The sequence below is a fragment of the Chiloscyllium plagiosum genome, chromosome 23 (assembly GCF_004010195.1).
Source record: "Chiloscyllium plagiosum isolate BGI_BamShark_2017 chromosome 23, ASM401019v2, whole genome shotgun sequence".
Classification (NCBI taxonomy): domain Eukaryota; kingdom Metazoa; phylum Chordata; class Chondrichthyes; order Orectolobiformes; family Hemiscylliidae; genus Chiloscyllium; species Chiloscyllium plagiosum.
In genome coordinates, this window is record NC_057732.1 from 58,235,265 (window position 1) to 58,247,188 (window position 11,924).

The 11,924-nt window shown below is 42.2% G+C and overlaps 1 protein-coding gene across 1 annotated transcript in view; it reads left to right on the top strand.

The window, feature by feature from the left end:
• Nucleotides 1–11,924, top strand: part of ncor1 (nuclear receptor corepressor 1) — a 413,945-nt gene that overhangs the window by 262,944 nt on the left and 139,077 nt on the right. Inside the window, exon 20 of the mRNA XM_043713232.1 lies at nt 10,212–10,341. Coding sequence (XP_043569167.1) covers nt 10,212–10,341 — 130 coding nt within the window. The remainder of the gene's footprint in view (nt 1–10,211; nt 10,342–11,924) is intronic.

The window sequence follows — 11,924 nt, forward strand, 5'->3', positions numbered from 1 at the left end:
GTACTCTATGCCACTTTCTCCCCACCCCCACCCTCCTCTAGCTTATCTCTCCACGTTTCAGGCTCACCGCCTTTATTCCTGATGAAGTGCTTTTGCCCGAAACGTCGATTTCACTGCTCCTTGGATGCTGCCTGAACTGCTGTGCTCTTCCAGCACCACTAATCCAGACTCTGGTTTCCAGCATCTGCAGTCATTGTTTTTACCTATATGAATAGGAAGGGTTTGGAGGGATAAGGGCCAAATGCTGGCAAATGGAACTCGATTAATTTAGGATATCTGGTTGGCATGAACCAGTTGGACTGAAGGGTCTGTTTCCATGCTTTACAACTCTGATTCAATTACTCTATCTCAGACAGTGCCTTCTTGATCCATCTACCTGCCATACGCGAAACTGTTTTTCTCCAATGCTTCTGTTAATTACTTTACATCTGTACCCTCTAGTTCACATTTTTTGTAATGGGTACAGTTTCTCCCTGTCTATCTAGATCACTCATGATTTTGATAATGTCTATCACAAAATCCTCTACGTTCCCTTCACAAAGGAAAGCAGTCCTAATTTCTTCAATCTATGTTTATAACCACAGTTCCAGAGAAGAGGAACCTTTTTCATCTTTCTATCTGGTCTACATTATTCAGTGTGCAATCTTTGAGGAGAAAGTGAGGTCTGCAGATGCTGGAGATCAGAGCTGGAAATGTGTCGCTGGAAAAGCGCAGCAGGTCAGGCAGCATCCAGGGAACAGGAGAATCGACGTTTCGGGCATAAGCCCTTCTTTCCTGAAGAAGGGCTTATGCCCGAAACGTCGATTCTCCTGTTCCTTGGATGCTGCCTGACCTGCTGCGCTTTTCCAGCAACACATTTCCAGCTCAGTGTGCAATCTCCCTTATATTGGCAAGACTAAATGCAGATTGGTGACTGCTTTATGAATGTAAAGCTGTGTGAATGATTCTTAACATTCCAGTTGCTTGCCATTTTGATAAACCACCTTGCTAAGCAGTGTTTGGGTGTCAGGTGTGGCAGTGAGCTGAACCCCTCTCTCCCAGACTCTGCTCCATTAAAAACCTGACTCTGCACTCCCACACTCACCATGTTCTCACTTCCACTCTGGCACAGTCTTGACAACACACAGTAGCAGCGGAGCACAGTGTGACACAGCTCAGCAAAGTGTCAAAGGCCAAATGCACTTACCAGCACCATCCACTGAATGACAGTGCCATGCATCAATTATGTACTGAGACAGCCGATAAAGTGACATTGCTTCCCAATAATTTGTCGGCATGTCTCTAACTTTGTTGCAGCAGAAACTACTGCTTTGGTTGGAAGAACATCTACTGACCTGGATGCTTTCTGTATCATGTTGCTTGCTCATTTCTATATCCATATTGCTACCATTCCTATATTTCATGAGTTTAATTCCACTTAGCCAATGTTGTATCCACGTTGCAGTTATCTCATTTATTCTATGAATCATAGAATAGAATCATAGAATCCCTACAGCGTGGAAACAGGCCATTTGGCCCAACAAGTCCACAATGACCCTCCGAAGAGTAACCTACCCAGACCCATTCCCCCTATCCTATTACTCTACATTTACCTTCAGTTAATGCACCTAATCTCCACATCTCTGAACACTGTGGGCAATTTAGCCTGGCCAATTCACCTAACCTATAGATTTTTGGGTTGTGGGAGAAAACCGGAGCACCTGGATGAAACCCACGTAGATACAAGGAGAATGTGCCAACTCGAGCCCCGGTCTGCTCTGAGGCAGCAGTATTAACCACTGAGCCATTGTGCCACCACTGAGATCTAACTTTGTTCTCAAGTCTGTTGTCCCAAATAATTTTTTGAAGCCATGTACATCACATCAACTGTATTGTTCTCTTCAATCCTTTCTACCTCTTTAAGCAAGTCCAACAAATTAGTTAACATGATTATTCCTTTAGAAATCTATATTGGGACATAGTAACAAGCTAAAAGAAAGGGAAGGAATGTTCACAGTTTGAAGGTGTTGAACTCAGTATTAAGTCCAGAAGGCAGTAAAGTGCCTCGTCTGAAGATGAGATGTTGTTCTGCAGTTTGAGCTGTGATTCACTGGAGCACTGCAGCATGCTGAGGACAAACATGGGCATGCAAGCAGGACACTGTTGAGATGACCCAATAGGATTCGCAACCAACAGCATTTATTGCAGATATAATCCGCAGTAACCCTTAAACTCTCTTTAAACTCCCACTTCTGGCAAGCACATATCACTCTACTAAAGGCCATTTACAAGGATGTTGCCAGGGTTGGAGGATTTGAGCTATAGGGAGAGGCTGAATAGTTTTCCCTGGAGCGTCAGAAGCTGAGGGATGACCTTATAGAGGTTTACAAAATTATGAGGGGCATGGATAGGACAAATAGACAAAGTCTTTTCCCTGGGGTCGGGGAGTCCAGAACTAGAGGGCATAGGTTTAGGGTGACAGGGGAAAGATATAAAAGAGATCTCAGGGGCAACATTTTCACACAGAGGGAATGGAATGAGCTGCCAGAGAAAGTGGTGGAGGCTAGGACAATTGCAACATTTTAAGAGGCATTTGGATGTGTATATGAATAAGAAGGGTTTGGACAGATATGGGCCGGGTGCTGGCAGGTGGGACTAAATTGGGTTGGGATACCTGGTCAGCGTGGACAGGTTGGACCGAAGGGTCTGTTTCCATGCCGTACATCTCTATGATTCTATGACTGGCTATGGGAAGGTCAGGGTCAGGCTTGCTAACAGGCCAGAGGTGTTCCCCAAAGCGGTCACCCAGTCTGTGTTTCATTTCTCCAATATAGAGTAGCCAACATTGGTGCAGCGAATACAGTACACAAGGTTGGAGGAGGTAAAGGTCCTGTTTCACCTAGAAAAGCAGTTTAGACCCTTGGATGGTGAGCAGGGGAGGACGTGAAGGGGTAGGTTTTGCACCTTCTGCAGTTACAAGGGAAGGTGCCTTGGGGATTGGGGGATGGTGTTGATACTTGTGGAATGGACCATAGTGTCCTGGAGGGAATAATTCTATGAAATGCAGACAGGGGGAGTGAGGGGAGGATGTGTTAATGGCGGCATTCTGTTGGAGTTGTCTGAAATGGCAGAGAATAATCTTTTGAACACAGTGACTGTTCAGATGAAAAGTGAGGATATTGGGAACCCAATCACACTGTTGTGAGTGATGGGAAGGGAGCAAGAGCTGAAGCAGAACTGATGGTTCAGATGAGGTTGAGGCCCTGTCAACCACAGTGTGTGGGAATCCATGGTCATGGAAGTAAGGCAGCACAGTGGCTCAGTGGTTAGCACTGCTATTTCACAGCACCGGGATCCGGATTCCATTCCAACCTCGGCAACTGTCTGTGTGGAGTTTGCACATTCTCCCTGTTTCTGTAAGGGGTTCCTCCAGGTGCTCCGGTTTCCTCCCACACTCCAAAGATGTGCATGTCAGGTAAATTGGCCATGCTAAATTGCCCATAGTGTTCAGGGGCACATAGGTTAGGTGCATGAGTCAGGGAAAATGTAAAGTAATAGGGTAGGGCAATGGGTCTGGGTGGGATACTTTTCAGAGGGCTGGTGTGGACTTGTTGGGCCAAATGGTCTGTTTCCACTGTAGGGATTCTATGAATTCAATGAAAAGTGAGAGTTGGCAGCCTGACAGGTGACTGGAGCCTCTAGTGATGGCTACAGAAAGAGGAAAATATGCTAATTTTTGCAGAGAACAGAATTTTTAGGTGAGCATGTAACCTGCAGTAAATTGCATAGGTGAGAAGGTCTTAAAAAAATTGAGGTAGAACATGTAGGGCATTGCCCTTTCAAGTGAAACCCATGAATTGATGTTGAAACCTGAAATGATTTAATCTGCTGACGTCTTCAAAGTTTTAAAAAGCTTTGCCTCATTTGTTTTTAGTTTGCACTGTTGCATATTTAAAAATCGGGTTGTGACTGTCATGCAACCTCTTTTAAAACTGCCATTGCCATGAAAATATACTGCTGCAAGCTGATGTGCACAGAAAGGGAAGGAAGCTAGTACCAAGATTTAGAAGCAGAGCTACTAGGATCTTTATTATTTATAAACCTGGAACAAAATGCTGTTTAGAAAATAACACTGGAAGGATTGACACTATGGAATATTTTCTCTTTGATTGGTGTGGGAAGGAGGGGTAGGAATATCAGTGATCCATTTAAAAATGTCAATATTCAACTATAATTTTATAAACACTAACAGAGCTTAAAGTGGTGATGGAAGGGTTGAAACAAGGTTTTGAGTTGGATTAGAAATGCAGGAAAAAGTTTGGAATTATCCTCAGCTTCAATGATAATTCTATAATAAAAGATCATTTGAGTAAAGAGCAAACTATAATGTTACTGGGTGGTAAAACTAGATGTTCTGACCATTAGTAAGACCATTTATAGGAATGGACTAATAGAAGGCTATTCACCCTTTGAGCTGGACCCTGCACTCAAATAGATGATTATTGATCTGACCATTGATGCTTTTAAATATCAATTAAATATTCTCTGAACCTTTAATGAAAATCATCTCATGATCTGAAATCTCTCATGATTGTAAATCCAAGCAATGTTACTATAAATGGGCATAAAAATATTAATTGTTTCCTACCCCATATTCAGTTCTTCTGTTCAACCAAATGTTCTATCCTGTCATTAACTGGTTTTGCAACATCTTTGTTGAAAAAAAGCTGTAGTATGTCATTTTGTAATATCTTCTCCCCTTTTTAATGTTCCCGTTTTGTCATGTTAACCTGTGTTTTAACAGCTCTCATCATGCTCTTTCAACCCAAACAATTGTTTCATCTCATCTCTTTTAGTGAAATGCAAATACTTGTTTTGCTTATACCAGATACTTTCCTCAGATTGATGCAGTAGCTCACCACCCTACTTGAGGGGTTCCCCCCCTAGTGCATTTCTTTCACAAACTCTTGTTTGGCCTGGGAAAATAATGAATCTGAAAGTTCCTATGTGGAGGTCAGCCAGAGGCAAGGCCATGGCACTGTGAATAGTCCAGTTGCTCAGAGAATGAGGAGGAAGTATGGAAGAGCAATTGTGGTAGGGGATTAATAAGTGAAAGGGGTAGACAGATGCTTTTGCAGCATAAATGTAACTCCAGCATGATATTTTGTCTTCTGAGTGCCAGCCTTAAGGTTATCACAGAGGAGCCGCAGGGCACTCTGAAATGGAAGGGTGAAAATCAGAAGTCATGATCCATTCGTGATGTAAAAGAGAAGTTGGAAACTTATCAGTGGGCTTTAGGAAATCAGTTAAGAAATTAAAAACTAGGACCTTAAATGTAGTAATCTATTGTGCCACACAATAATGAATATAGGTATATAAGGATCGAGCAGATAAATAGGTGGCTGGAGAGCTGGTAGGCTTTAAATTCCTGAGACATTAGGACTAATTTTGGGGGAGTTGGGAACTGTAAGTTGTTTGGGTTACATCTGAACTGGAACAGTAACAGCATCCTCGCGAGATGTTTTGCTAATGCATTTGAGGTGGATTTGAACTAGATTGTCAGGGGAATGGACTGATCTATTCATACTCGTGGAATCATACCTTAAAGACAATATCCCATGCACTGCCCCTGGCTACGTTCTGTTCTACCCAAAAGAGCAAACTCAACAGAGGTGATTGCACAGTGGTCTACAGTCAGTGGGGAGTTGTCTTGAGAATTCCAAGCGATGGCTCTGACCATCATCAAGCTATATAGGATCAGGTCAAACATGAGCAAGGAAACCTCCTGATGTTTATCATGAACCATCCTCCCCCATTTGATGACTGTTTTCTTCCATGTTGAACAACCCTTGGAGAAAGCACTGAGTGGCAGGGGAACAGAATGTACTTTGACTGGAGGAATTCAAGAGTGGTTTGGCAACAGCACTGCTGACCAAGCTGGTTGAGTCCAAAAAGATCTAGTTGCTAGACTTGGTCTGTGGCAGGTAGTGAGGGAACCAACAGGGAGAAGGATCCATACTTGACTTCATCCTCACCAATCTGACTGCAGCAATTTCATATGTCCATGAAAGTATCAGTAAGAGGGACCACTGCACAATCCTTGTGCAGACGAAGTTCAGCCTTCATATTGATGGTATCTTGCATGGGATTTTGTGATATTGTCACTGTGCAAAAAAGGACATGTTTCAAATAGATCTAGCAACTCAAGACTGAGCATTCATGAGGCACTGTGCATCAGCAAGAGCAGGATCATATTCCAACACAATCTGCAACTCCATGGCTTGGTACCTTCCCCCACTCAACTATTGCCATCAAGCCAGGGGATCAATCCTGGTTCAGTGAAGAATGCAGGAGGGCATGCCAGCTAGAAATGAGGTGTCAACCTGGTGATGCTACCAAACAGGACTACATGCATGCCAAACAATATGAACAGCAAGTGACAGACCGAGCTAAGTAATCCCACACCATCGATCAGATCTAGCCTTTGCAGGTCTACCATATCCAGTTGTATTAATTTATTGTTGTCATATGTACCAACATACAGTGAAAAGTGTTATTTTGTATGTTCTACAAGCAGATCGTGCCTTACAAAATGCATCAGTGTAGCAGAATAGAGTGCAGCTTACAGTCTTACAGCCACAAAGAAGATGAAGAGAGAGAAAAATCAGAATTAACATGAGAGTTCCGTTCAAAAGTCTCTTAGCAGGGGAGAAGTTTGTTCTTGAATCTATTCGTATTTGTGTTTAAACTTTTACCTCTTCCCGTCCGGCAGAAGGTAAAAAAGGAGAGTTTATCCAGAGTGGGAGGGATCTTTGATGATGTTAATTGTTTTCCTTAAGGAAAGGGAAGTATAGATGGAATTAATGGATGTAAGGCTGGTTTGTGTGATGGACTGGGCTGTGTTCATGACTCCCCGTAGTCTCTTGTGGTCTTCAGAAGAGTAGTTGCCAAACTACTGTGTGATGCATCCTTAGAGGATGTTTTCTATGATGCATCTATAAAACTTGGTAAGAATTATTATGGACGTGCCAAATGTCCTTAGCCTCCTGAAGAAGTAGAGACATTGTAGTGCTTTCTTGACTGTTACATCGAAACGGGTGGAGCAGGACAGATTGTTGGTGATCATCACTCCCAGGAACTTGATTCACTTGGGTACCTTCACCTCAGCATCATTGATGCAAACAGAATATACCTCCAATCCGCTTCCTGAAGTCAATGACTAGCTCCTTTGTTTTGCTGGCATTGGTGGAGAGATTGTTGTCTTTACATCATGTCACAAAGCACTCAATCTCTTTCCTGTATTATGTCTCGTCATCGTTTGTCACCTGACCTACAATGGTGGTTTCGTTAGCAAACCAGTAAATGGAGTTGGGGCGGAATGTGGCCACACAGTCGTGAGCATATAATGACTAAAGTTGGGGGCTGACAATGCAGCCTTGCAAAGCACTGGTGTAGAGGATTATGGTAGAGGAGATGTTGTTGCCCATTCTTGCTGATTGCAGTCTACAGGTCAGGAAGTCGAGGATCCAGTTACAGAAGGGGAAGCCAAGACCTGGGTCTTGGAGTTTAGAGGTGAGTTTGATTGGAATTATGGTGTTGAAGGTGGAACTGTAGTCAATAATTAGCAGCATGCCATAAGTTTTGTTGTCCAGATGCTCCAGTATAGCCCAGGGTGATGGCGTCTGCTATGGTCCTGTTGCGCCGGTAAGCAAATTGCAAAGGATCAAGATAACTTGGTAGGCTGGAATTGATACGAACTCCAACTAATCTCTCAAAACACTTCATAATTATTGAGACCAGAACCATCGGGCAGTATTCATTGAGGCCCAGTACAGGATTTTTCTTTGGCAGTTGTGAATGGTGGAGGGCAAACAACTCATTGGAGGAGGACGATCCATGCATGTCCCATCCTGAATGATGGAAAAACATCAGTGCAAAAGGTAAGGTTGAAGCATTTGCAGCAGCCGTCAGCCAGAAATGCCAAATAGGTGTTGCAGTTCAGCATCCTCCAGAGGTCCCTGCCATCGCAGATGCCAGTCTTCAGCCAGTTCGATTCACTCCATATCAGATCAAGAAAAGATTGGAAGAACTGGATACTGCAAAGGCTGTGAGCCCTGACAGCGTTCCAGCAATAGTATTGAAGACTTGCTGCATCCCGAGCCAAGTTATTCCAATACAGCCTCAACAGTGGCATCTATCCAACAATGTAAAAAATTGCCCAGCACACAAAAAGAACAGGACAAATCCAACCAAGCCCCATAATTCTACTCTTGAACATCAAGCAGCACCTGCTAAGCAATAACCTGTTCATTGACACCCAATTTAGGTTCAGCCAGGACCACCAAGCTCTTGAACCAAGGCTATAATGAGGTCAAACATGGATGAAAGAGCTGAATCCCAGAGGTGGGGTTAGAGTGACAGCCCTTGATATCAGTGCCACATTTGACTGAGTGTGGATTCAAGAAGCCCTAGCAAAGCCTAAAACAATGGGAATTAGGGGAAAAACTCTGATGGTTGGAGTCATTCCTAGTGCACAGGATGATGCTTGTGGTTGTTGGTCAGTGATCTCAGCTCCAGGACATTTCTGCAGGAGTTCCTCTAGGCACAACCATCTTCAGCTGCTTCAATGACCATCCCCACTTCTGCCCTTATGATGGAGGGAAGGTCATTGATGATTACACAATATTCAGCATCATTTATGACTCTTCAGATATTGAGGTGCATGTCCAAATGCAACAAGATCTAGACAATATCCAGGCTTGGGCTGGTGGTGGTGAGGAACATTGCCTTACACAAATGCCAGGCAATGAGTATCTCCAAAAAGTAACAATTTGATCACCGATCCTTGAGATTCATTGGTTTTGCCATCACTGCAAACCCCCTATCAATATTTTGGGACTAATCATTGACCATAAACTAAACTGGATTCACCACATAAACACAGTGCTTCAAGATGCTAGGAATGCTGCAGCATGTAACTCACCGCCTGACTCCCCAAAGCTTGTCCAAGATCTACAAGGCACAAGTCAGGAGTGTAATGTAATACTCCCCATTTGCCTGGATGGGTGTACACTCAAGAAGGCAGACATCTTCCAGGGCAAAGTATCCAAATTGATTGGCATCACACCCAAAAATATTTGATTACTTCAATATCCGGTAATGTGTACTATCTACAAGGTGTACTGCAGACATTCACCAAAGATCCTCAGACAGCACCTTCCAAATCCATGACCCATTCTAAATAGGAGGACAAAGGAAGCAGATGAATGCCACCATCTGCAAGTGCCCCTCTAAGTCACACTCCACCTTGGTTTGGAAATATATCACTGTTGCTCAGTGTCGCTGTATTTAAGTCCTGGAATTCTCTCCCTAATGGTATTGTTCATCTCCCTACAGAAAATGGGCTTTAGTGGTTAAAGAAGGTAGCTCACCACCACTTTGTCAAGGGTAATAAATGCTGACTGAGCCAGAAATGCCCACATCCCACAAGTGAATGGAAAAAAAGTGTAATTAGATTTTTGTTGACAGATACAGACAGGCTGAGGCAACTGGCCACCTCTTGTGCTGTAATCATCTATGAAGTTCCTAGGCCTATGCGAATCAAAGCTTCATCAATATTATAACCTGCATATCATTTCTCAAATCCATTTATAGTTATTAATGCATCTAACTTGCCACTTAGTTTGGAATGTTTTATGTGCATTCATAATCATACTTTTGACTCCTGGTTATTATCGTCACTAAATGGATCCTGCTACAGCATTAATACAGGTGGTTACCTCCTAGTAAAGCAACATTGAAGTCCCCTGAACTAATAATAATTGCAAATGATTTCATTAAAATGACCTTTCTTCTGTTACATCTTTTGCTAAGGTGTGTCTGCCCACATAGCGCCTTACTTAATCTGGGATTTGCCTTTGGCTTCTTTTTATGTAGATTTGCATTTCTTTGAATTTCATGTTCTGATTTTCCTCTTAATTTGAAGTGAAAGAAAAGGGTTAGCAAAAGATTGTTTTGTTTATGAGTAAGAGATGAGGAAGAAAGCTTTCCTAGAATTAATACAGTCCTTAAGGATTTGTGTTTGTACCTGTATTGCTTTGCACTATCACATAGTTCTTCTCTATCATCTTTGATGGGAATATTCACAGATTTTCCTGGAAGATGCTTGATGATAAACGTGTAACTTGAACCAACTTAGGTCATGTTATTCAAAGAGTTCATTTCTGCTCTAGAATGTTTTCTCCGGAATCAAAATCATCATTGCTGAAACCTCTCAGCTCAGTGTTGATGACCTCAGCCATGAAACCAGTTCAGATGGATATCCAGCAACTACAGCAGCGAGCGGCCATGATTCCCAATATGGTGAGTGTTTCTGTGAGTAGTCATCAGGGTAGTTCTCTCATACCCTTTTTCGAATTCTGCAAAATCACTTTGTCAATGTACCAGACAATTTGATTATAGCTCTCTAACCCATGACCATTAATTTAGTTTGCAAGTTGTATTTTCAGTTAAACTCCAGGAAAGTTAGATGTAAAATGTAAAAGGAGTGCCTGATATATGAAATGATTAACTTTCATAAAATCTTTAGTTGTTCTTTATTCCGGTGAAGCTTCTTTGTTTTCTGATCCTGTATTTAATTTGCATAATGATAAATCAATAATTATGTCAGTAGTTCGGAGTTATATTGAAATTTGACTCTTGCTCTTATCCATTCATTCTAGTTTTGAATCCTTTAATTTGTTTAACTTAATTTCCACCCCATCTAAAGTGGCGCAAATTTAGAAAACATAAGAGCTACAACAAAGCCCATATAAGTCATCTTAAGACTGCAAGGCCATATGAAATAGGAGTAGGCCATTTGGACCCTCACCTTTGCTCCACTACTAAGTGGGATCGTAGCTGATCTGACATTCCTCAAATCTATTTTACTGTCCTTTTCTGGTACCCCTGATTCTCCAAATGATCAAGAATCTATCTATCTCAATCCTAAATATACCCAAGGATTCTGTCCTCATAGTTTTCTGTGGCAAGGAGTTCCAAAGAGAGACAACCCCCTGAAAGCAGAGATTTCTCCTCATCTCAGTCTTAAATTGGTGCCCCTTTATTCTGAGACTCTGCCCTCTGGTCCTAAACGCTATCTTGAATGGAAACATCCTCTTTGCATTTACCATCTCAAGCCAGTTAAAAATCCTTAATGTTTCAATGAGATTCCATCACTCTTTTAAACTCCAGTGAGTAGAGATATCCTAAATTAATCTAGTCCCATTTGCCAGCACTTGGCCCATATCCCCCTCAACTTTTCCTATTCATATACCCAACCAGATGCCTTTTAAAAGTTAAAAATCACACAACACCAGGTTATAATCCAACAGGTTTAATTGGAAGCACACTACCTTTCGGAGCGACGCTCCTTCTCCAGGTGGTTGCGGAGGACACAATTGTAAGGCACAGAATTTATAGCAAAAATTTACAGTGTGATGTAACTGAAACTATACATTGAAAAATACCTTGATTGTCTGTTGAGTCTTTCATCTGTTCGAATACCATAGTAGTTTCACTTCTTTCATGTGTAAATCACAAAACCTTTTTTTAAAAAGTTGCATTCTCAGGTTAGCTGTAACAATTGGTGATAGCTAGACAATATGTTGAAGGTGTTAGCCCCCTGTGTTCTCTGTCTATGCCATGATGTTTAGATTGATTCTAATCTAAAAAGAGAGATAAGAGTTTTACATGAATTCATGCAGTTTTTGAGCAAAGTACAAATTCACTCCACAAAATATGTGTGTGCATGGGGGTCTTTGTGTCTGCCTGTGTGTGTGTCTGTCTGGGTTGGAGGTTGTGGGTGTGAGAGAGAGTGTATATGTGTGTAGTGAGTGTAGAGTGTCTTAAGTCTGTGAAGGGGTGCATGTGTGAGTGTGTGTGTGTGTCTGGGGTGGGGGGTTGTG